Source organism: Caretta caretta, chromosome 23 (genome assembly GCF_965140235.1).
Source record: "Caretta caretta isolate rCarCar2 chromosome 23, rCarCar1.hap1, whole genome shotgun sequence".
Lineage (NCBI taxonomy): Eukaryota > Metazoa > Chordata > Testudines > Cheloniidae > Caretta > Caretta caretta.
Window position 1 is genome coordinate 14,095,089 of NC_134228.1, and position 24,692 is coordinate 14,119,780.

The 24,692-nt window shown below is 67.0% G+C and overlaps 2 protein-coding genes across 3 annotated transcripts; one reads left to right on the forward strand and one right to left on the reverse strand.

Annotated features, from left to right (window-relative positions):
• The first annotated feature begins 578 nt into the window (after window positions 1-578).
• On the forward strand, window positions 579-4,428 carry LOC125628419 (uncharacterized). The gene is given in 9 exon segments (XM_048833452.2): window positions 579-663; window positions 1,392-1,495; window positions 1,497-1,637; window positions 1,811-1,874; window positions 2,181-2,308; window positions 2,633-2,751; window positions 2,934-3,066; window positions 3,952-4,048; window positions 4,287-4,428. Coding segments are annotated over 9 exon segments (903 nt in total). The 5' UTR covers window positions 579-593; the 3' UTR covers window positions 4,334-4,428.
• A 2,589-nt stretch (window positions 4,429-7,017) lies between these two features.
• Window positions 7,018-23,766, reverse strand: RBM10 (RNA binding motif protein 10). 2 transcript variants are annotated; one of them, XM_048833416.2, is made up of 24 exons: window positions 23,645-23,766; window positions 19,285-19,393; window positions 18,282-18,465; window positions 17,984-18,169; window positions 17,683-17,752; window positions 15,946-16,019; window positions 14,350-14,436; window positions 13,965-14,025; window positions 13,632-13,805; window positions 13,008-13,168; window positions 12,563-12,660; window positions 12,383-12,470; window positions 11,906-12,074; window positions 11,401-11,564; window positions 11,004-11,148; window positions 10,558-10,649; window positions 10,290-10,457; window positions 9,600-9,749; window positions 9,241-9,306; window positions 8,892-9,077; window positions 8,548-8,622; window positions 7,819-7,922; window positions 7,323-7,452; window positions 7,018-7,215 (listed from the first exon to the last, which is right to left on the reverse strand). In XM_048833416.2, exons 2-24 carry the CDS (start codon window positions 19,299-19,301, stop codon window positions 7,090-7,092), a joined length of 2,775 nt encoding a protein of 924 aa, XP_048689373.1. In that variant the 5' UTR covers window positions 19,302-19,393; window positions 23,645-23,766; the 3' UTR covers window positions 7,018-7,089. The 2 variants fall into 2 exon arrangements, with proteins under 2 accessions (XP_048689373.1, XP_048689375.1); XM_048833418.2 differs by lacking the exon at window positions 23,645-23,766 and adding an exon at window positions 22,056-22,388.
• Between the last annotated feature and the right edge of the window lie 926 nt (window positions 23,767-24,692).

A 24,692-nucleotide genomic window follows, 5' to 3' on the forward strand; every position in this document is an offset into this window, starting at 1 on the left:
CTCTGTGTGTCCCCCAGCCGGGTAACAGGCTACTGCTGCTGCCAGCCGAGGGAGTCACCCCGAGCTGCCCCCCCCAGCTGTGCCTGTCATGGGGGAGGGGTCCCTGCCTGCCCCCGGGGGAGGGGCCAGAGGGGGGACACTGGGTCCCCCTACACTGGGGGTGGGGCCTATGGAGGGGTGGAGCCACGGCGGGAGGAGGGCCCCAAACTCCTGAGTTTGGCTGCAGAGGCACCGAGTGGGGCTGGGGTGGGGAGGGCTGAGGCAGGCCCGGGATCCTGCCACCCCATTGGCCAGCTGTGGAGAGAGGGCGTAGCCAGGCAGGGATCCTGCCACCCAATTGGCAAACTGTGGAGAGAGGGCGTGGCCAGGAGGGAGCCTGCCAGCTGATTGGCCAACAACTACTAAGGGGCGTGGCTTGAGGAGGTGTCTCAGTTCAGAGAGGCGGGAGGGGGCGGGTTTTACAACTTGCCTCGTGATTCGATTGGTCGGGGGGGAGGGGGGACGGACCCGCTCGGCCCCTGATTGGCGAGGGGGCGGGGCCTGAGGCGAAAGCCTCTCGACTGTGATTGGCTGGAGGCGGGGCCGGGGGTGTCATGGCGGCTCCCGCGTGGTCCGAGCGGGTCCGGGAGCTGCTGAAGCGGATGAACAATTTCCACGAGCCCGGTGCGGGGCGGGGCCTAGCGGGGCGGGGCGGGGCGGGCGCGTGGCCATGGTAACCGGCTCCTGAAAGCGGCGCCTGCTGCAATCGGCCGACACGAGATGAGGCCCTGGCCGCCCCTTTAATTCTTAAAGGGGAGGTGAGCGAAGGGGGAAATGTCAGCCGACTAACAATACTGGCTACGGACCTTTAATTCTTAAAGGGGAAGGAGGGCTGGAAAATGAGCCGACAAAAAATAACCTACTGCCCTTTAATTCTTAAAGGTGCGGCTGTGAGGAGAGAATTGAGCCGACAGAAACGAATGGTCGGTTGTTATTAAAGGGGCGGGGCAGGAATTCGCCGGCGGGAATGGCTGGGACTCACTCACATGCTTCACTACTTAAAGGGGCCGGGCGGGGAGCTGGGAGACTTGTGACCCCCTTTAACTGTTAAAGGGGCAGGATTTAGTGGCGGGAGGGGACCACAGAGCTAATTAAAGGGACAGGTGGGGGGGCTCAGGGGGGCAGGGGGCTCTAGCCACGGGGAGCAGGTGGGGGCGCCATGCTGTGGGAGAAGTGGGGGAGGCACAGTCCTATAGAGGGGTTTGGGGGGCACTGAACTGAAGGGAGAATTTGGGGGGCTCGGTGCTGCAGGGGACGCTCAGGGGGTGCTGTGCGGGGGCAGGGGGCTGCAGGGGGAGCACTGAGCTGCAGGGTGTCTGCGTGGGGGGGTCTAACCGCGGCCCTCTCCCCAGGCTCGTCCCGGGACCAGTGCCTGCCGTTCCTGGTGGCGGGGCAGCGCGTGGGCTCCGTGCCCGCCCCGGTGGCCCAGCGGCTCCAGGGCTACCCGGCTGTGTTCAGCGGGTGCCCCGGGCCCGGCCACGTTGAGCTCCACCCCAGAGCTGGCGTCCCACGAGCAGCGCACGGCCGCCGTGGGGCAGGTGCTCACGGAGCTGCGCGACCTGGGGGCTTTCCCCTGCCTGCGTGAATGGAGAGACGAGGTGAGGCCGGGTGCCCAGCCCCTGCGGGGGAGTGGAGGGACTCCTGGGTTCCATCCTGGCTCTGGGAGGGGAGGGATGTCTAGTGGTTAGAGCCCCTAACCACTGGGGGGGGCAGGGCGGGGCAGGGAACCAGGACTCCTGGGTTCTCTCAGCTGGCCCCCTTGTCCTTGCAGCGCTATGAGGTGATGCCCCGGTTCTGCGACCCGCCTCTGTTCAGCATGGAGCGCGCGGCCACCGGTGAGTCCTGCTGGGGAAGCCTGCGGGGCACAGCGGGGGAAGGGAGAGGGGGGGATAGTGGGGGTGTGGAATGGGGTGGGGAGGGCAGACAAGAGGGAGGGGGTGGAGTGGGGAGGGGAGGACCTGGGGGGGCAGAGTGGGGGTAGAGTGGGAGTGTGGAATGGGGTGGGCAGGGCAGACAGGAGGGCGGGGGGGTGGAGTGGGGAGGGGAGGAGCTGGGGGGCAGAGTGATGGCCTGGGGTTGCTCCCACTCCCCCAGGGTGGGGAAATCCCACGCCCCCGACTGACCCTCCCCCCCCTCCTCAGCGCTCCTGGGGGTTCGCTGCTACGGCACCCACCTGAATGGCTACACCTGGCGCAGGGGCCGCCCCTGCATGTGGCTCGGCCGCCGCGCCCCCACCAAGCCCACCTACCCCGGCCGGCTGGACAACCTGGTGAGGGGGGCACCACAGGGGAGGGGCACGGCCCTGGATGCAGAGGGCAGAGCTCCAGCGGCGGGGGAGGGGGCAAGGAATCTCCCACCCCCCCATAGCAGGGGGATGGTTCTGACACAGCTGGCTGCACCCATGGGTCTGACATGGTGGGGGTAATGCGTGTGTGTGGGGGGGGGGGGCCTCTGGTTCTGCCCCTGGCAGGGTACAGTGTGTGTGTGTGGGGGGGGTGCATGGGTCTGACCTGGGGGAGGTACCACGCTGGAGGGGCCCAGGGGGAAGTACCCCACATGCAGGGCACCACCCTCACTCCCTGCTGTCCCACAGGCGGCGGGGGGCATCGCAGCTGGGCTGGGGGTGATGGAGACGCTGGTGAAGGAGTGCCAGGAGGAGGCCTGCATCCCCCCCACGCTGGCAGCCAAGGCCCGGCCTGTGGGCACCATCAGGTAACTCGGGGGGTGGGGGGTTAACCCCTCAAGCCCCTCCCCCTTCCTCTCTTCTCTGACCCACCCCAGCTCCTGGATCTGCCAGGGTGCTGAGCCCATCTCCAGGGGGGCAGTGGGGGGGAACCAGGCAGGGTCCAATTGGGCACTGCTCCCCCCCATTGACCCCCTTCCCTCCCCCACAGCTACACCTATGAGGACCATCGGGGCATCTTCCCCGAGTGCCAGTTTGTTTTTGACCTGGAGCTGCCCGAAGACTTCGAGCCCCGCGTGGGCGACGGGGAGATGCAGGAGTTTTACCTGTGGGGCCTAGATGAGGTGAGCAGGGGGTGCTCTCCCCTGGCGGTCAGGGCTGGGCAGGGGGCGCTCTCCCCTGGCAGTCAGGGCCGGGCGCTGGGGGGCGGCGCAGAGTGTGGGGCTGGGCAAGGGGCTCTCGCCCCTGGCAGTCAGGGCCGGGCGCTCTCCCCTGGCGGTCAGGGCTGGGGGCTGGGCAGGGAGCGCTCTCCCCTGGCGGTCAGGGCTGGGGGCTGGGCAGGGAGCGCTCTCCCCTGGCGGTCAGGGCCGGGCGCTGGGGGGCGGCGCAGAGTGTGGGGCTGGGCAGGGGGCTCTCGCCCCTGGCAGTCAGGGCCGGGTGCTGGGGGGGCTGGGCAGGGGGCTCTCGCCCCTGGCGGTCAGGGCCGGGCGCTTGGGGGGCTGGGCAGGGGGCGCTCCGGCGGTCAGGGCTGGGGGGGCTGGGCAGGGGGCACTCGCCCCTGGCGGTCAGGGCCGGGTGCTGGGGGGGGCTGGGCAGGGGGCACTCGCCCCTGGCGGTCAGGGCCGGGTGCTGGGGGGGGCTGGGCAGGGGGCACTCGCCCCTGGCGGTCAGGGCCGGGTGCTGGGGGGGGCTGGGCAGGGGGCACTCGCCCCTGGCGGTCAGGGCCGGGTGCTGGGGGGGGCTGGGCAGGGGGCACTCGCCCCTGGCGGTCAGGGCCAGGTGCTGGGGACGCCGTGCTGCAGGGAGGGGGGCATAGGCACCCCCCAGGCAGTTAGCGCTGCCGCTCCTGCCCTGTGGCTGCCCCGCCCCCAGGGAGGTTGTGTTGCTTATCACATTTCTTAGGGAGCCCCGGGCACTGTTGTGTGTGGCCGTTCCCCAGCTGCTCCACCCCAGAGGTGGCTGCCGCTCAGTGGAAGGCCACCCCCCCACAGCTGCTCTCGCCCCCACAGGTGAAGAACGCCATCGCCTCAGGTGACTTCAAACCCAACTGCGCGCTGGTCGCCCTGGATTTCCTCATCCGGCACGGCCACATCCAGCCCCACCACGGTAAGGGGACAGCCCTGGGCTTGGCTACCCAGGCCTGCGGGGCGGAGGGCGGAGTCCAGGGCTGGGCAAGCAGGGGGCTGAGGGTTGGGAGTGAGGGGCACCAGCAGTATTGGGGGGGAGCCTAGGGGGCTGAGGAGCAGGAGTGAGGGGCACCGGCAGGGCCTACAGGGCAGGGGGGTGGGGCTGCGGGTCAGGAGTGAGGGGCTTCCACCAGCCTCAGCCCCTGTTCTTCCCCCAGAGCCCCACTACGCCGAGCTGGTCGAGGGGCTGCACCGGACCCTGTGAGAAGTCGCCGCTCGTCTCCGCTTCTGCTGCCCCCGCCCAGCGACCGCCGCTCCTGTGCCCCCGGCCCCTGCCTGAATAAAGCCTGCCTCCCCCCAGCTGCTGGGTGCGTCTGGTTCTGGGGGAGCGCAGGGAGACACACACGGGGCAAGGGCCCGTCCGCTCCGGCAGGGGGCGCAGGGAGACACACACGGCGCAAGGGCCCGTCCGCTCCGGCAGGGGGCGCAGGGAGACACACACAGCGCAAGGGCCCGTCCGCTCCAGCAGGGGGCGCAGGGAGACACACACGGCGCAAGGGCCCGTCCGCTCCGGCAGGGGGCGCAGGGAGACACACACGGCGCAAGGGCCCGTCCGCTCCGGCAGGGGGCGCAGGGAGACACACACGGCGCAAAGGCCCAGCCGCTCCAGCAGGGGGCGCAGGGAGACACACACGGCGCAAGGGCCCGTCCGCTCCGGCAGGGGGCGCAGGGAGACACACACGGCGCAAGGGCCCGTCCGCTCCGGCAGGGGGCGCAGGGAGACACACACGGCGCAAGGGCCCGTCCGCTCCAGCAGGGGGCGCAGGGAGACACACACGGCGCAAGGGCCCGGCCGCTCCGGCAGGGGGCGCAGGGAGACACACACGGCGCAAGGGCCCGGCCGCTCCGGCAGGGGGCGCAGGGGGAGACACACGGCGCAAGGGCCCGGCCGCTCCAGCAGGGGGCGCAGGGGGAGACACACGGCGCAAGGGCCCGGCCGCTCCAGCAGGGGGCGCAGGGAGACACACACGGCGCAAGGGCCCGGCCGCTCCAGCAGGGGGCGCAGGGAGACACACACGGCGCAAGGGCCCGTCCGCTCCGGCAGGGGGCGCAGGGAGACACACACGGCGCAAGGGCCCGTCCGCTCCAGCAGGGGGCGCAGGGAGACACACACGGCGCAAGGGCCCGTCCGCTCCGGCAGGGGGCGCAGGGAGACACACACGGCGCAAGGGCCCGGCCGCTCCAGCAGGGGGCGCAGGGAGACACACACGGCGCAAGGGCCCGGCCGCTCCAGCAGGGGGCGCAGGGAGACACACACGGCGCAAGGGCCCGGCCGCTCCAGCAGGGGGCGCAGGGGGAGACACACGGCGCAAGGGCCCGGCCGCTCCAGCAGGGGGCGCAGGGACACACACACGGCGCAAGGGCCCGGCCGCTCCAGCAGGGGGCGCAGGGAGACACACACGGCGCAAGGGCCCGGCCGCTCCAGCAGGGGGCGCAGGGAGACACACACGGCGCAAGGGCCCGGCCGCTCCAGCAGGGGGCGCAGGGAGACACACACGGCGCAAGGGCCCGGCCGCTCCAGCAGGGGGCGCAGGGGGAGACACACGGCGCAAGGGCCCGGCCGCTCCAGCAGGGGGCGCAGGGACACACACACGGCGCAAGGGCCCGGCCGCTCCAGCAGGGGGCGCAGGGAGACACACACGGCGCAAGGGCCCGGCCGCTCCAGCAGGGGGCGCAGGGAGACACACATTGCGCAAGGGCCCGTCCGCTCCAGCAGGGGGCGCAGGGAGACACACACGGCGCAAGGGCCCGGCCGCTCCAGCAGGGGGCGCAGGGGGAGACACACGGCGCAAGGGCCCGTCCGCTCCAGCAGGGGGCGCAGGGAGACACACACGGCGCAAGGGCCCGGCCGCTCCAGCAGGGGGCGCAGGGGGACACACACGGCGCAAGGGCCCGTCCGCTCCAGCAGGGGGCGCAGGGAGACACACACGGCGCAAGGGCCCGTCCGCTCCGGCAGGGGGCGCAGGGAGACACACACGGCGCAAGGGCCCGTCCGCTCCAGCAGGGGGCGCAGGGAGACACACACGGCGCAAGGGCCCGTCCGCTCCGGCAGGGGGCGCAGGGAGACACACACGGCGCAAGGGCCCGGCCGCTCCAGCAGGGGGCGCAGGGAGACACACACGGCGCAAGGGCCCGTCCGCTCCGGCAGGGGGCGCAGGGAGACACACACGGCGCAAGGGCCCGGCCGCTCCAGCAGGGGGCGCAGGGAGACACACACGGCGCAAGGGCCCGTCCGCTCCGGCAGGGGGCGCAGGGAGACACACACGGCGCAAGGGCCCGGCCGCTCCAGCAGGGGGCGCAGGGAGACACACACGGCGCAAGGGCCCGGCCGCTCCAGCAGGGGGCGCAGGGAGACACACACGGCGCAAGGGCCCGGCCGCTCCAGCAGGGGGCGCAGGGGGAGACACACGGCGCAAGGGCCCGGCCGCTCCAGCAGGGGGCGCAGGGAGACACACACGGCGCAAGGGCCCGGCCGCTCCGGCAGGGGGCGCAGGGGGAGACACACACGGCGCAAGGGCCCGGCCGCTCCAGCAGGGGGCGCAGGGAGACACACACGGCGCAAGGGCCCGGCCGCTCCAGCAGGGGGCGCAGGGGGAGACACACGGCGCAAGGGCCCAGCCGCTCCGGCAGGGGGCGCAGGGAGACACACACGGCGCAAGGGCCCGGCCGCTCCAGCAGGGGGCGCAGGGGGAGACACACGGCGCAAGGGCCCGGCCGCTCCAGCAGGGGGCGCAGGGAGACACACACGGCGCAAGGGCCCGGCCGCTCCAGCAGGGGGCGCAGGGGGAGACACACGGCGCAAGGGCCCAGCCGCTCCGGCAGGGGGCGCAGGGAGACACACACGGCGCAAGGGCCCGTCCGCTCCAGCAGGGGGCGCAGGGAGACACAGTCATTTTTCTCCTTTAATTAAAAAAAAAGTTCATAGTCCCCCCTGCAGGGGGAGTCTCCGGGGGTGGGGCCTCACTCAGCCTCGTTGAAGCGGGTCAGCATGGTCTTGTGCAGCGTCTCGCGGTACGACTCGGCGGCCGAGACCCCGTAGGAGCTGCCGCGGGCACCCAGGCCAGAGCCGCGCACTCGGGTCTGCGCCTGGGGAGGGGGAGATCTGGTGAGACCAGGGACCTGCCCCTCGGAACCACCCCCAGCCCCTGCCCCCCAAGGGCTGCGGGGCTCCCTGCTCGCCCTGCCCCCGGTACCTCGATGGGGGTCACGATGCCTTGCTTCTTGCGGCCCAGGCCACTGCCCTCCTTCCAGCCCATGGCCTGCAGCATGCGGCTCCCAATGTTATCGCTGCCCAGCCCGTCCCGCGTCGGCTGCTCAAAGTCTCTGCAGGGAGAGCAAAGGGTCAACGGCCGACGCACCTGATACCGACAGCCCATGAGGGGACGGGGACGCAGCCACCTCTGGGGTGGGGCAGCTGGGAACAGCCCCACACATGGCCACTCGCGCACTGCAGCGATGCAGCCACCTCTGGGGCGGGGCAGCTGGGAACAGCCCCACACATGGCCACTCGCGCACTGCAGCGATGCAGCCACCTCTGGGGCGGGGCAGCTGGAGAACAACCACACATAACACTGCATGGGGACAGCTCGGCCAGCGCGCTCAGATGCAGCCACCTCTGGGGAGGGGCGCTCCTGGAGGGCAGAGCTCCGCCCAGAGTGGGCGGGGCAGCATGGCGGCGGGGGGGCTTACACAGTGGCAGGCATCACAGCGGAGTACTTCCTCTTCTTGGGCTCCGGGGGCTCAGGGACGCCGTACTTCTCCCTGCGCTCAGCCGCGCGGTCCCGGTACTTCATCTGCCGGGGGAGGGCCCGTTAGAGCCAAGGCCAGGCCCCACCCCCCACTGTGCCCCCCAACCTCTCCCTGGAGTCAGCGTGCCTCCCAGCCCCACCGACTGTACCCCCCAACCCCTCCCTGGAGACAAAGTGCTCCCCCCGCCCCCCCCCGTGCCCCCCAAACCCCCCTGGAGTCAGCGCGCAGCCCCAGCCCCTAGACCCACCCCCCACTGTGCCCCCCAACCCCTCCCTGGAGTCAGCATGCCTCCCAACCCCACCCCCCCACTGTACCCCCCAACCCCTCCCTGGAGTCAGCGCGCAGCCCCAGCCCCTAGACCCACCCCCCACTGTGCCCCCCAACCCCTCCCTGGAGTCAGCACGCAGCCCCAGCCCCTAGACCCACCCCCCACTGTGCCCCCCAACCCCTCCCTGGAGTCAGCGCGCCGCCCCAGCCCCTAGACCCACCCCCACACTGTGCCCCCCAACCCCACCCTGGAGTCAGAGCACCCCCCCAGCCCCCTGCATTCTTCCTTCCCCACTGTTCTGGTGCAGCATGGCCCGCCCAGTATCCCATCCGCGCCCCCGGCTATACCCCGCCATGCCGGCCCCCCTGCCCTGGGGGCCCACAGCCCAGCCCCCTGCCCACCTCCATGTCGTTCTTCTCCAACGCCTCCAGCTCCTGCTCCGACAGGTGGGCGCGGCGGTGAATCTCCAGGTTTTGCTGCAATGAAAGGAGAAGGTAGGTAGGGAAACCCCCGTCGCCCCCGGGGGGGGAGAAGCTGAATCGGGGCTGGTGCCCCCTCTGGGGGAAAGGCCCTGGGCCCCATTCCCCGCCCCCCACCCTGGGGATGGATGGGAGCCAGCGCCCCCTAGACTGGAAGAGTCCTGTGCCCCATTCCCCGCTCCCCTGAGCCAGCCAGTCCCTGCCCCAGGCTGGATGGGAGCCGGCACCCCCTGGAGGGGCCAGGCCCCGTGACGCCCCCCTCACACCTTGTGCAGCCCAGAGAGCTGCTGGTGGCGGATCAGCGCCTCCTTGCTGGGGAACTGCCGGCGGCAGAGCAGACAGGCCAGTTTGTGCCAGTCCGTGAGCTTCTCCTCCCGGTCAGACGCCCGCTCCGGCTCCTCCTCGCTGTCGCTCTCCCCGCTGTACGCGGCCACCAGCCCCCGCGGCGGGCTCTGCGGAGAAACAGCGCTGTGGGGCCGGCTGCTCATGGGGGCCCCTCACCACGACACGCCCTGCCCTCCCCGAGCCAGTCCTGGCTCCCAGCCCGCCCCTGCTCTAACCCACCGGACCCCACTCCCCTCCCGGCCCCAGGCTCCTGCAGCACTGGGCTCTTACCAGCCTATCGTCGCTGGCCAGCTTGGACAGATCCATGGGCGTGTGCTGCCTCTCTGCCAGCGCCCCCTAGGGGAGAAGCACAGTGGTTGAAATCAGCCAGGGGCCCTGGCAGGTTCACCCCGCACCCACCTCCCCTGTTGGACCCCATGCTTCATGTGGGGGCATCAGGGGCAGGCCGGGGTTGGGGGGGCAAGGGCCTGCCCGGCCAGCCTAGAGCCTTGACTCTTCGAGGAGGAGGCAGGGTTGGGCAGCTCAGCGCCGGGTGGCCTGGCACGGCACCGGCACCTGTGGGCATGGAGGGATGGGAAGGGCTGTGGGGCTCCTGGCAGGGCCGGGGTTTTCCCCCATGCTGGCCGTACCTTCTTCTCCAGGATGGCGTAGCCGGCGTCGGCCGTGGCCGACTCGCGCCGCTCGTCCTCCCGCAGCGAGCTGATCGGCTGGAAGCTGTTCTTGAAGTTCTCCTTCTGTTTGTTGAGGCTGCGGGCCCAGCGCTCCATGTCCTTGGCGATCTGTGGGGGGGCAGGGGGCTGTCAGTGGGGCGCTGACCCCATGTTGGGGGGCAGGGAGGGAAGCTCATAGACAGACAGGTTGCAGGATTCTCCTTCACTTTCTGTCCCAAGCTTCTGATGCTGGTCCCCAGCTGCCCCACCCCAGAGCTGGCTGCATCTCAGCGTCGAGCAAGCCATTCCCATGCAGCGTTACGTGTGGCTGTTCCCAGCCACCTCACCCCAGAGCTGGCTCCATCTCAGTACCGGACGAGCTATCCCCATGTGGCGTTACATGCAGCTGTTCCCCAGCTGTCCTGCCCCAGAGGTGGCTGCATCTTGCCAGTGAAGGCTGGGCTAGCAACACCTCTTGTGCATCTAGAGCCAAACTGCTTAACAGGCTGGATGGAAAAGGGGATCATGCAGCTCCCTCGGGGGGGTGGGGGTGGGGGGCAACCTCTGCTGAGCAGCGGGTGGGGAGAGGCAGCACGGGGGAGGCCCTGTCCTACCCAGACGCCCGAGGGGGCCAGGGCACAGCGCTCCTGAGGGGCAGGCAGCACCCACCTGCTGAGCTGTTTTAGTCTTGTGTTTCTCCTTCTTCTCCTTGCCCTCCTTGCCGCTGCCCCCAGAGCCCTCCTTGTGGGCGTCGGCACCCTGGTCAGAGGCCGGCACGTAGGTCCTGCGCTCGCCATCCCAGTACAGGTACTGCTGGCTCTGTGCATTGTAGTAGTACTGTGGGGCCGGACAGATGGGGGGCGTCAGGTGCTGCAGGCTGTGCCCCCCCCCCCCCGCCCGCACCCTTCCCCCCCAAGCTGCACCCCCCTCAGCTCACCTGGGAGTTGGGGTCGTAATAGAGACCGGTCAGCGGGTCGTAGTAATAGCCGGAAGTTTCGTCATACTGGTAGGTGGATACGTCTGGGACGGCTGGGGGGCGCAGAGCGGGGCTCAGCTGGGGGCGGGCCGAGAGGGCCAATATCCCAGCCCCCCAACAGCCCCCCCAAAGCAGACTTACCCCTCCCGACATAGCACATCCTCCCCAACAGCCCCAACATCCTCCCCACACCAGGGCCCTCCAACCCCCTCCCCTGCCCAACGTGGCACCCCCCCCCCAGAGCCCCGCACATCCCCCCACTATGGCGAATGCACCCCCCGGAGTCACCACACTGGTCCCCGTGAAGCATGGCCCTCCAACCCCCAGAGACCCCCCAGTGTAGCACAGTCCCTCTCAGCCCCAACAAGGCCCCTCCCGCCGATGCACCCCCCCAGCCCCCCACTCACGGTACTGGCCGTAGGGCTCCTGCGGCGCGGGGGTGGGCAGGGGCAGGCCGGTGCTGGGCACGGGGAGAGCGGTGCTGCTCGGCTGGGCTGGGCTCGGCGTCTCCGGCTTCAGCACGGCCGGGGACACGATGGTGTAGGGCTGGCTCTGCGGCAGGACGGCAGGCAGTGGGGAGGCCGCCAGGAGAGCCCCCCGACCCAGAGCAGGGTGGGGACACCCTGGGGAGAAACCCCCTCACAACCCCGGGCAGAACCCCCAACCCAGAGCAGGGAGGAGAGACCCCCTCCCATACAGGCCCCGCTGCCCCCAAGCAGAGAGGAGAGACCCCTCCTGCCACCCACTACAGCCCCCGAGCCGGGAGGGCAGAGCCCCGCCCCCAGGCCAGGCCGACAGCCCTACCTGGGCGGTGGCAGCAGTCCCCACTGTGGTGCCTGTGGTCTCGGCCCCGCCGGGCGGCTGGTACACGACGGGCACGGCGGTGGTCTGGGCGGCGTGGGGGAAGCTCTGCAGGACGGGCACTGGGTCGACACCCGGCACACCAGGCTCTAGGGTCGGCTCCACCCCTGTGAGGGCAGGGGAGAGCGAGGGTGAGGGGAGGTCCCCAGAGACCCACTGCCCAGGCTGGAGCCATTCAGGACTCCTGGGTTCTCTCCCCGGCTCCAGGAGGGGAGTGGGGGCTAGTGGTTAGAGCTGAGGGGCTGGGAGCCAGGACCCCAAGACACTCCAAAGCTTCTAAGTGAAAGGGGGGGGGGGGGGAGAACCCCACAGAACCCCATGGCGGGGTAAGAGGCTGCCACAATTCAACCTGACCACGACAGGGGATCCAACCCCTGCCCCCTCCCAGCCCCCAGGCGGTGGGAGGGTAGCGCCAGGGGCCGGCCCCATGTCCCACGCCCGCTCTCACCAGTGGCTGCAGCCTCCCCGTTGGCGCCGGGCTGGGCCGGGGAGCCCTTCAGGTAGGTGTGGGAGTAGAGGGCCGGCTCCGCGCCGTAGGCCTCCTCCTGCTGGTAGTAGGCGTAGTCGGCCGGCTGCTCCTCCGAGGCTGCCCAGGCCCCCTCACTTCCCTGTGATGCCTGGGGGCAGAGGGCAGGGTGAGGGGACCGGAGGGCACCACCAGCCCCCACCCCTTGTCTGCCTTGGGGGCAGGGACCCAGCCAGCAGAGCACCCCCCCGCAGTGCCAGGCATGGGGGCGTCCCGCCAGCCAGCCCCATCCAGGCTGGAGCCACATGGTCCACACTCCTGCAGCAGGAAGTCCCAGGGATTAACGCCCCGCCACACACCCCTGCAGCAGGGGGTCCAGGGGATTAACACCCCCCCACACCTCCCGATCTGCCCCCCCCCGGCGAGTTAATCACGAGGCCCCGGGCAGGGCGGGGTTACCTGGGAGATGGCCCACTGGGCCGCAGCAATCGCAGTGCTGGCAACAGAGGCGGCGCTGATTCGGTTACTGTCGGAGGAGCCCATGTCCCTGTGGGGGTGGGGGAGAGGGAAGGGACCTGTCACTCTGTGGGATTGGGTGGGGGCCCCCCATCCCCCTGCCCCTCCCGCCCCTGCACTCACCGCTTGGAGCCCTTGGCAAATTCCACGTTGATGGTCTTGCCGTCAATGTGCAGCGGGGGGTGGAGGGCCTGCAGGATCTGCAGCAGCTGGGCCGCCTCCTGGGGGGGGCAGATGGAGTGAGAGGGGCCCAGACCCGCCCAGGCCTCTCCAGCCACACAGCCCTGCCCCACCCCGCTCCCCTCCCAGAGCCGGGGAGAGCACCCAGGAGTCCTGGCCTCCAGCCCCCCCTGCTCTAACCAGCAGACCCTGCTCCCCTCCCAGAGCCAGGGAGAGCACCCAGAAGTCCTGGCCTCCAGCCCCCCCTGCTCTAACCAGCAGACCCTGCTCCCCTCCCAGAGCCGAGGAGAGAACCCAGGAGTCCTGTCCCCCAGCCCTCCCTGCTCTAACCAGCAGACCCCGCTCCCCTCCCAGCACCGGCAGAGCCCCGGGGGCCTCGGCGGCTCACCACGATGGTGGCCAGCTGGATGAAGGCGAAGCCGCGGTTGAGCTGGGTCTGCTTGTCTTTGATGACGCGGACGTTGGAGGCGGAGAGCACCGCGTAGGGCGCCAGGGCCGCCAGGATCGACTCCAGGGTGCTGTGCGGGTTCAGGTTCCGCAGGATGATGGCTGGGAGGTGGGGGGGGGGCACAGCGTGAGGAGGGACTGGACACCCCCCCCTCCGGCCCTGCCCAACAGGCCGCGCCCCATAAGATCCCACCCACCAGCAGCAGCCAGGCTCCGCCCCCTTAGAGCCAACCCAACTGTTAGGCCCCACCCCCTTGGGGCCAACCCACTGCCAGTCAGGCTCCAGCCCCCACCAGGCCCCACCCTCTTACAGCCCGCACCCCATCAGCCAGACACCCCCACTTAGACCCCCCCCGCATTGGTCAGACCCGAACAATTCCTCCCAGGTACCCTCCATCCACTCCACTCCACCCCACCGACCTGGGCACCGATCCCACTGCCCCCTCACCCCACACCTACCCCGTCACCCGATACCCGCTCCTGGCAACTGGAGGGCTCCCCCCGCCCCACTCCCTGCCCCCTCTCCCCCCCATGGCCCACCCCCCAACGCTCACCCCCCACTCACTGTCGTTGGCGTTCTCAGCGCAGGGCTCTGACGCCTGGGCCAGGGGCTGCGTTGCTGACAGCACCGAGGCCTGGTAGGGCTGCGGCAGGGGCAGCAGGCCCTGACTCAGCTCCCGGCCCGACAGCGCCACCAGCTGGTCTAGCCGGCTCCCTGGGGGCAGCTTCTGCTCAGCCTCTGGATGGGGCAGAAAGTATTATTAACCTGCGGGACTCCCTGCTGCATGGTCTGATGGGGGAGGGGGGGAGAGGAATAGCTCAGCCAGGGCATTAACCCGTGGCATTCTCTGCAGCAGGGTCAGATGGGGGGCTAAAACCAGCACTGTTTCTAGCTCACCTGATTTGGGTACGCCACATTTAAAGCATTTCTCCCTTCGTTTGAAATTCTGCACTCCACACTGCAACAGGAATTAACAAGAGACTCTTAATGGAGAAAACCCTCTGCTGAGGCCCCTGCCATGCTCGGCCCTGACTGCCCCCTGCCCAGTCCCCTGCCCCTCTCCCCGCAGCACAGCGCCCCCCAGTGCCCAGCCCTGACTGCCAGGGGAGAGTGCCCCCTGCCCAGTCCCCTGCCCCTCTCCCCACAGCACAGCGCCCCCCAGTGCCCGGCCCTGATTGCCAGGGGAGAGTGCTCCCTGCCCAGCCCCTGGCCCCTCTCCCCACAGCACACTGCCCCTTAGCTCAGTGGCCATTACCGTAGGATCACAACCCCACTCCTGTACCTTGCTGCAGAGCCAGTCCTCATTGATCTTGGGCTTGGGGTCGCTGTAGTGCATGGAGACTTTCTGGCCCAGGATGCTGAGGGAGTGCTGCCGGGGGAAAGGCAGAGTGGTGAGCGCCGGCGGGTGGCGGGGGGCACCCGTCACTGCCTCAGCAGAGAGAGAGAGAGAGATTTAAACCCTTCTGCTGAACGGATGAGGGAGGGGAGGGAGGGAGGGAGGGAAGGGCCGCAGGCCCGGAGAGGTTTGGGTCTCGGCTACGTGGCTACCGCAAAGCTAACCTGTGCCGGCCCAGCATTTGGGGCTGCCGGCACGGCCGGCTCCGAGCTACCAACGGCTGCTAGGATGGAGGGAGTGGATGAGAGAGAGAGAGAGAGAGAAAGAAAGAGAGAGAGAGAGAGAGAGAAAGAAAGAGAGGGCAGCCATGATCCAAGACACCCGCGCGGCACAACACCTGACACCGCTGGGAACCACCGATGCGTGCCCTGCTAGCCAGCGGCTCCTCCGGCAACCTCTGGGCCACCACCTCGGCACAGCCCCCACCCGCCCCCTCGGCCTATCTGCTCTGCCTACGGCCCTGCCGGAGCCTGATCCGACGGCCTCTCGCCGCGCTGCCTCGATCCCCTCCTGCGCAGCGCCCCACCCCGCAAAGCACAGCGTCTCGGCCACGCGTGGCGGCTCCCACTGGGGACGCCCGCCCACGCACTCGGTCCGGCTAGGAGAGGAACGGAGCCGCGCAGGTCGAGGGGCGTTGTGAAAGCCAATTCCAATCCACCAGCTGGCCAGGGAGACCAAGATCTCAGGGCTATGGGGCCTGGAGGTTGGTCTGACAGGTGCTCGCTCTTCTGCCGGCGGGCCTCCTCCGGGTCCGGTGGGCACAGGCTTAACGAAGGCTGATGCCGGGCGCCCTCCCTGCCCTAGCTCCTGGCGCTGGCACTGCCATGGGAAAGCTCGCAGCCTGGCCCCCCCGTGGGAGACTGGAGATGGAGTGACCCCCTGGAGGGTGGGAGGGGGGCCAGGTGCCAGTGTCTGGGCCCTGCGGCACGAAAAGGGCTGATGCCATCACTCAACATCCACTTCTGCCATGCACTATGTCGCACTGCCTTCCAGAGCGGGACACAGAACCCAGGAGTCCTGGCACCCATCACTGCTGCTCTAACCACTGCACAACACTCCCCTTGCAGAGCCACAGAGAGAATCCAGGAGTCCTGGCTCCCAGCTCGCTCCCCCTGCTCTAACCACTAGCCCCCACTCCCCGCCCGAAGCCAGGCAAAGAACACATGCATCCTCATTTCCAGCCACCCACCAGAACACACTTGGAGACACGGAGAGAACCCAGGAGTCCCGGCTCCTGGTCCCCATGTTCTAAACACGCTCCCTCCTAGGGCTGGGAAGAGAACCCAGGAGTCCTGGCTCTCAGCCCCCCCCGTTCTAACTACTAGACCCCACTGCCCTCCCACTGCTCTGCCTCTAAGCACTAGTGAATCCTTAAGGGGGTGGGGGGGTGATGCTCTCCCTGAGGGGCTGGAGCAGGCCCAGGCGTGTGGGTCAGGCAGTAACAGGAGCAGTACTTGTGGGGGTCAAGTGCGGCAAAGCAACCTGATTGGCTTCCATCCATCGGGTAGCGTCCTGCAAGTGATTAAACTCGACGAAGGCGAAGCCGCGGCTCTGACCTGGAGGACAGCATTCAGATACAGACGCAGTGTGTTAGTCAACAGATCCAGCCAACATCACGCACCCTCTCGCTGCACCCCCTGGGGCGGGGCCGGGGGCGCGGAGGGGGGCACCTCCTGGGAGTGTGGGGGCAAGGGCAGGGGAAGCACCAGCCACGCAGCCAAGGGGCTGCTAGCATAATAGAGCCCTGGAGTCCTGGCGCCCCCCCAACCACTAGACCCCACTCCCCTCCCAAAGCCCAGGAGAGAACCCAGGAGTCCTGGCTGCTGGACCAGCTTCCTCTCCACTTGCTCATGCTGCCTCCCCAGAGCATCGCTTTCCCCTAGGGACAACAGGCTCCAGCCGCCCCCCACCCCCCTGGCCGCTCAGTGTCCTAGGACCCGGCTCTGGTCACAGGCACCCCTAGCATCATGCTGGAGTAGTGGTGTGAGCACAGTCTGCAGGGCAGAGTGCCCCCTGCAGAGCTTCCTGCCCCATAGCAGGGCGCCCCCCAGCGCCCGGCCCTAAGTGCCAGAGTGAGCACCCCCTATAAAGCTCCCCACCCCATAACACAGCCCTGACTGCCAGGGGAGAGCCCCCCGGCCTGCAGCACAGCGCTCCCCAGTGCCCGGCCCTGTCTGCCGGGGGAGAGCGCCCCCTGCCCAGCCCCCACACTCCCATCCAGGTCTCCCAGTCAAGCACAGGTTTTGCTCTGTCCCATCGCACAGATCCCCTTTGCCTTTAGCTCGGCCTGGCTGAGGGTTCCCAAGCTAGGGGGCTGGGAGTAAGGACTCCAGTGGGGGTAATCATCGGTCCCTGCCCCCCCCCCCACCTCCACTGAGCTACGTGGGACGAACACAGCAGGCCCAACCCCCAGACGAGACCCCCTGGGCTGGATTATTGGCTCCCAGCCCAGCGCCGAGGCTCTGGATCCCAGCATGCGGTGCTCCCAGCACTGGGCCAGTGCATGCTGGGAAACATCTCTGCAGGGGGCTGTGCCTTGAGCTGGCTGGAGGGGCCCCTGGAAAGTAGGGTTCCTCTCCACAGCGCCCCTGTGAGGCCTGGCACAACACAGGACTAATGCAGAGAAAAAAATATAAATATATACACACCCTGCTTTGGAAGGAGAGAGAACACTGGCTGTGTGTGTGTGTGAGTGAGTGAGTGTGCAACACACACCAAGGAAATACCTTCGAGACAACAGCCAACTCACCTGTTCAGCCCAGCCCATCCTGGCCACGCGCTCCCCAGAAAGGCTGGCCCAGTGCCGGCGTTCCCTAGCGCTGGCTCACTCTGGGAGGAGAAGCGGGCCGCAGCAGAACCCAGCCGCGGCCTCTAGTACAGCTCCATTCCGGCCAGGGTTCACGCCCAGCAAGGAGAGGGCGAGAGGGGCACGCGCCTGGCCGTGGATTCCTCCGCGCTCTCCAAGGACAGGGAGAGAGAGCAGCGAGTGCGGGATCTGCATGCAGACTGACCAAACCGGCCCTGCTCTGCACGGACCCACGGGCAAGGGACTGGTACCAGCCAAAAGCCTGGTGCGGGTTGGGAAGCCAGCTGCACAAGGGCCTGGGTAGTTTCTGCCAGCGAGAGAGACACACCGACCGCGCGCACCGCAGGGGGAACCGCCGCAGGCTCCTAGCCAGAAAGGCGGGGCAGAAGGCAGAACTGTGAACAGGAGCTCACCTGAGGCTTTGTTCCGCATCAGCCGCACCTCGCGGGGCTGGATCCCATGCGCCTGCAGCTGGGCCCGAATCTGTGGGGGAGCACACACAGAAGGGACACAGTCAGCACCATCCACCTCCAGGGTATGGACAAGGGGAAACTGAGGTAGAAGGCGCCACTCATGTGAGATCATGCATTGATCCATGGAAAAGCAGCTCCCAGCACCCTCCCTCCCCACAACCACGAGACCCCACTCTCCTCCCAGAGCCGGGGAAAAGAACCCAGGCATTCTGGTTCCCAGCCCCACCCCACCCAGACCTACATCGTTCTCGGAGGCGGACTGGGGCAGCATCCTCAGCATGACGATGCTGCTGGCCTTCTGCTCCTCCTCTGGCTCGGGCCGGTAGTCCTGGTCGCGGTAGTCCCCGTCGCCGGGGTAGCCCAGGGGCTCGGTGGGGCTGTCCCGCTTGCGCTGAGTCTCCGACCCTGAAGAGGCCTCGTAGGAATCCTGGCGAGAGAGGATGGGGTCAGGGGAGCCCGGCACTCGCGTCCCATCCCCATCCCCGGCAGAGAGGCCCGCCCAGCCCCACAAGACTACAGCCCCTGGGTCCAGAGCCCACCTCGGCACTCTGCTCCTCGGATGAGTCATACTCGTTAGCGGCCTCGTGGCTGCTGAAGTCACGGGGGTACGAGCGGTAATCCATGTCCCGATAGTCGTGGTCTCGCTGGGTCCGCCCGTCCACGCTGTCGTCCTGGGACCGGTCAGCAGCGCCATATCGGCCCGTCCGGTCCCCACGGCCACCTCTGAATCATAGAATATCAGGGTTGGAAGGGACACCTCAGAAGGTCATCTAGTCCAACCCCCTGCTCAAAGCAGGACCAATCCCCAATTAAATCATCCCAGCCAGGGCTTTGTCAAGCCTGACCTTAAAAACTTCTAAGGAAGGAGATTCCACCACCTCCCTAGGTAACGCATTCCAGTGTTTCACCACCCTCCTAGTGAAGAAGTTTTTCCTAATATCCAACCTAAACCTCCCCCACTGCAACTTGAGACCATTGCTTCTTGTTCTGTCATCAGCTACCACTGAGAACAGTCTAGAGCCATCCTCTTTGGAACCCCCTTTCCGGTAGTTGAAAACAGCTATCAAATCCCCCCTCATTCTTCTCTTCCGCAGACTAAACAATCCCAGTTCCCTCAGCCTCTCCTCATAAGTCATGTGTTCCAGTCCCCTAATCATTTTTGTTGCCCTTCGCTGGACTCTCTCCAATTTCTCCACATCCTTCTTGTAGTGTGGGGCCCAAAACTGGACACAGTTCTCCAGATGAGGCCTCACCAATGTCGGATAGAGGGGAACGATCACGTCCCTCGATCTGGAGGGAATGAGGGGTGTAGGTTCAGCACCGTTGGCTGCCAGGGCAGAGCACCCCCTGCTGAGCCCCCGCCCTGCTCCACGCCCAGCCCTGCCTGCCAGGGCAGAGTGTCCCGAGCCCTGCTCCCTACAGCACAGCGCCCCTCAGTGCCTGGCCTGCCCAGCCTCCTGCCCCACAGCACAGCGCCCCCCCAGCAGCCCCAGCCCTCCCGATACAGGGGTGCACGGGCCCATTGGCGTGGGGAGATGGTACCTCCGTTCATACTCCATTTCCTCCTGCAGCGGGTCAGTGCTTCGGAACAGGCCAGGCTCTTCGGTGGGCACTCAACACACAGCACTGCCACCAGCCGTGTCCACAAGCCCTAGAGGCAGAGAGAGCGGGGGAGAGGGGGGGGGTTACCATGGCCGTCCACAGGGCGCGGGGAACGAGACCCATGAAATCAACCAAGTAGTGCCAGACAGATGGCATCAGGGGCTGAGCGAGGATCTTGACACAGCCCCTGCTAGCCCAGCCCTGGGCTCCCCACCAGCCCTGCCAGCGTCCCTCACTCCCGACCTGCAGCCCCCTGCTTGCCCAGTCCTGCCACTGCCCCTCAATCCGAACTCATGGCCATGCCAATCCTGGTCTCCCATATACACATGTGAAGGAAGAGTCTAGTTGTTGGTTGTTTTTTTTTGGTGGGGAGGTTGGGAGCCTGGACTCCTGGGTTTTCTCCACGGCTCTGGGAGGGGAGCGGAGTCTAGTGGGTCAGAGATGGGGGGAGTGGGAGTCAGGAATCAATGCTCCAGTCCCAGCTCTGTCACCCACTTTCCCTTTGGCTCTCAGCATGGCCCTTCCCCTCCCCGGCCTCTTCTCCCTGAGGAACTGAGGAGCTAAGGATCCCATTAGCGCTTTTGGCCATGGCACTGCTGTGGGAGGTCCGGCTCAGCTGCCTGTCCATGCTGCTGAGGCCTAGATCCTTCCCAGGAACCCATTCCGCGGGAACGGCCTGCACACCCGGCTCCTAGAAGTAAGTATTCCTAGAAGCCTCTGGCTGGATTAAAATGCAGAAACGGTACCTGAACCCCCCCAACACCAGCCTTAGCAGCTCAGAATTCATCCCTCAGTCTGGTTCTATGCAGGAGACTGGTCACATCCCAGGCAAATAGTTCAGAGCACTAATGTCTCACAGCAGTAGCGACAGGAAGAGACCAGAGTAAGACTTTCTGGTTTCTGGGAGGCTTCACCGTACAGAGTTTCCTGAGTTATTTTAACTTTAAACAATGTGACACACCAAAATGAAGTTCTAAAAATAAATAAATGGCACCAAGATGCAACCAAAGAGGTAAGACGCCAGCTACATCCCGGCTTCCTCACTGCACTATCAAACCAGATTAGATCGTGTTCCAACAGGTGGCCAACTGACCAGCTTCCCAAACCTACCGAGCACATGATGCATGCAATCCCAGAGTAACACACACAATTCTTCCCTTAGCAGCAGGTAACGTAAGGGTAGCAGCCAGCCAGTCCCACTGCCCTGGGGCTGGATCCGACCCAGCAACACCAAGAGGGGAAAGACCCTAGGTCCCATTCCCCGCCCCCCTTGAGCCAGCCAGCTTTGCAAGCACGCGGCCCCACACAGCATAGGCTGCGATTTATTTAATTCATCCCAGCAAGTAGCAGACTCAGCACCCCCAGGCTACAGATCCTACCTTCACTGGACACCTGCGAACTTGCTGGGCTCTTAGGCAGCGAGAGGAGGAGTCCGATGGACTCACAACCCCAAAACATCCCCCCACACAGATTGATTCCTCCAGGGCCTGGGTTGCTTTGCCCCGAGGTACATGCAGGGGCTGGTCTCCCCATATGCTAACAGTTGCTATTGATTATTTCTATTGCAATGAGTCCTGAGACGATGCCCACTTCCCTCTGCAACTAGCCAGAAGGTCGGGCATCATTGCACTGGCCATGGTGTGGCACATACACACAGCCCCTCTGCTCAGCATGCACACACCCCGGGTACCCAGCTCTCTACACCCTGCTTGCCAATATACAGCCCAGCTGGAGGTCTCTGTCGCAAGACACAAAGCCTGCCTGTCTACCCAAGATCAACTCTCTTGCACTGACGCCGTGAAATGGTCACAACCGATACCGAGAGGGCAGGAGCCTATGGAACTGGCTCAGAACCCTGCCAAGCACTCTGCGGTTCGATTCTCCACTCAGACTGCTGCAGGCTCGCCACACCTCCAACCAAATGAGCCGCGCTTTCCGGAGCTGAGCGCAGGCTGCCAGGGACGAAGCTGGACGGGAAGTGGGAGTCTCTCTCCCCCTCGGCTCCAAGCCTGCAACACCGACCCGCTTTCCCGCTGAGATCACGCTGACAAGGTACCTCCCGCAAAGGGGGGGTCCCAGCTGTGCTGTGGGTGAGGCTGCCTGCAGCACCTCTGAACTCCAGGTCATCCATCTCTCTGGGGCTCAGGTCCTCCTTTGCCAAACAAGCTGTTGAACCTTGCAGCAGCTGGGAAAGGATAAAGCTGCCAGGGCTTCCCAGGTCTGAGCCAGCACGGGACAGAGGACAATGGAGATCCCACCAAACCAGGAGTGACAAAGCAGGAATTCGATGCCTATGTGTGCCTCAGTTTCTCTCCATACTTTGCACTGCTACCCAGCGGGGGGTGAAAGGGTTAACACGTTGCTCTTGGATCAGAGCTAGAAACATGTATCATGTAAGAGCCTGGAGTGGAATGAAGGGGTCTGGACTGGTTGAAACCGACCCATATCCAGAGCAGGACCCCTGGGGGTGCCAGCCCACTGTCTAAAAGCTGGGGCATAGCACCCATCCTGGGCTTCATGACACCAGGCCCTTCTGCTGATGTGTGAATCCCAGGGAGATGAAGCCAACAGCCTGGGGTCACACGGAGACAAAACGCGGAGCCTGTGAAACTCATTGCCACAAGGTGACACTGAGGCAGGATTAAAATCAAGGGTGGGGCAATTCTAACAAGGCTTCAAAACCGCAAAGCAAGCCCCACACACAAGCTGACCTTTCATAAATGGGAGCTAAGAGGAGACAAGTCATCCCGTCACAATTCCTTGCCTCTTTTCCCCGACAGCATCTGGTACTGGCCCCTGGCAGAGACAGGATATGGGGGAGCCGGAGAGGAGGGAACATGGCGTAGGGAGCATCCTCTCCTAGGCACCTGTCTCTGCTCCCCCTCCAGGCCTGACTAAACCCCGGCTCTGCACTGACCTGCCACATAACCTCAACTAAGCCAACCCTCTCGGCACCTCCACAGCCCTTCCCAGACTTTCCCCTGCCTAGCTAGCAGACAGGAGCTGTCTGTACAGCGCCCGGCACGGCAGGGGACCCCCAACCCCGGGCAGGGTCTGCATAGCGCCCGGCACAATGGGAAGGAGGGAGCCCCCAATCCCAGTCTAGACTCCACCCTCTGCTGGCCCTATCGTGACCAGATCGGGGTATTTTTATCTGAAGTCCAGCTGCCCACTTGGCCGGCCACCCCCCCACCAAGGTGAACCCGCGCCTCCTCGTCGCTCCCTTCACCGGCCTCACCCACCAGCCGCCTTCCCCCTCTTCAGGGCTCCCCCCAAACCCCTCGCCTCTTCCCCACCCCCAAAACCGCCAGGCCAGGACCCCTCCCCATTCCCAGACCCTCCCCCCCAACTCAAACCCAACCCTCACTCCAGACTCCCCCTCCCCATCAGTTCCTCCCTCCCCCCCGGCTCCTCCCCTAGACGCCCCCCACCCACATGCTCCTCCTCCTCCTTCCCCAACACCTCTCCCCACAGACTGTCCCAGCCACCAGCCCAGCCAGCTCCCCAGGCCATGCCCCCGCCCCACAAGCTCCTCCCCCAAGGCCCCCACAGGCTCCCCCAGCCCAGCCCCCCCTCTCCGCCAGCTCCCCAGACCACGCCACCGCCCCACAAGCTTCTCCCCCAAAGCCCCCCACAGGCTCCCCCAGCCCAGCCCAGCCCAGCCCCCCTCCCCTCTCTGCCAGCTCCCCAGACCACGCCACCGCCCCACAAGCTTCTCCCCCAAGGCCCCCACAGGCTCCCCCAGCCCAGCCCCCCCTCTCCGCCAGCTCCCCAGACCACGCCACCGCCCCACAAGCTTCTCCCCCAAAGCCCCCCACAGGCTCCCCCAGCCCAGCCCAGCCCAGCCCCCCTCCCCTCTCTGCCAGCTCCCCAGACCACGCCACCGCCCCACAAGCTTCTCCCCCAAAGCCCCCCACAGGCTCCCCCAGCCCAGCCCCCCTCCCCTCTCTGCCAGCTCCCCAGACCACGCCACCGCCCCACAAGCTTCTCCCCCAAAGCCCCCCACAGGCTCCCCCAGCCCAGCCCCCCTCCCCTCTCCGCCAGCTCCCCAGGCCACGCCCCCGCCCCACAAGCTCCTCCCCCAAAGCCCCCACAGGCTCCCCCAGCCCAGCCCCCCCTCTCCGCCAGCTCCCCAGGCCACGCCCCCGCCCCACAAGCTCCTCCCCCAAAGCCCCCCACAGGCTCCCCCAGCCCGGGCCCCCAGACCACGCACCCCTCCCCCCACAGGGTCCCCAGACCAAGTCCCACCCCTACCGGCCCCTCCCCCCGCGCTCCCCCCCGGCCCCGAGGCGGCGCTGACCTGGGCCGCGGCAGGCCGCTGGCCGGGCAGGACACTCCTCGCGCGCGCGCGCGCCCCCGACACGCAAGATGGCGGCGGCGCCAGCGGCCGAGTCCTGGCGACTCCCGGCGGCGGAGAACGTGGCCACGCCCCCCGCGCGCCGGCTCCCACCCCACCCCGCGCGCCCATTGGCCGGGGTGCCCCGATCCCATTGGCCGGGAAACCTGCCGCTCCGCGCGCGCCGGATGGGTGGGACCGCGTCCAGTCGCTCCCACAGGCGCTCGCGGCACCGCCCGGAGTCCCCTTGAAGACCCGCCTCCACTAGCAGGGGATTGGTTGGACTGTGAGACGGCCCGCCTCTGCTGGCAGATGAATGGTGGGTGGGCATAAGGCCCTGCATTAATCATTGGTGATTGGTGGAAGTGGCACAGGGCCCGCCTCTGCTCGCAAGGGATTGGTGAAAAGGGTAGAGAGTCCGTTTCTGCTCGCAAGCGATTGGTGCAGCCTCTCACTGATCCCACCTCCAGGTCATGACCCAAAAAAGTGACTCATGGCTCACTGTCCTGACGTCATATAACGTCACGACGTGACGACTATGTTTGTGTCATCAGTGTGCGTTGGGCAGTGACGTCATCACAGCGAGCTGTCAAGGTGCGCTGCAATAGCATCCGATGACGTCACTGATCTAGTTGTGATGTCATCATGGGGCCAGCCCTTCTTCGGGGGGCTCCAGCACCTCGGTGACGTCCACACGCGACAGGCACCTCACTGCACCCCCGGGTAGGAGCCGGACACTGAGCAGGGCCCTGGGAAACATGAGGGGGGGAGACACGAGTATTGCCCAGGGGAAATATGGTAGCGCTGCGGGAGCCCTGTAGAGGGGATGGGTATGGTTCAGTCCAGAAATGGGGCAACATGGTACACTCCAGGGGGCCGGTCCAGATATGGTACTGTCCGGGGGGGGAAGGGTGCAATGGTACAGTCCAGGGGGGCCAATATGGTACAGCCCGCGAAGACCAGTATTTAACCCCGCGCGCGGCCCGCCTACTTCAGCCCCGGTCCCTTTGTG

Coding starts and splice junctions, on each gene's coding strand:
- RBM10 (XM_048833416.2), bottom strand. Junction 11,565..11,905: donor CGGGGAGGCTGCAGCCACTG/GTGAGAGCGGGC, acceptor CTGCCCTCACAG/GGGTGGAGCCGACCCTAGAG. Junction 10,650..11,003: donor GGAGCCCTACGGCCAGTACC/GTGAGTGGGGGG, acceptor TGCGCCCCCCAG/CCGTCCCAGACGTATCCACC.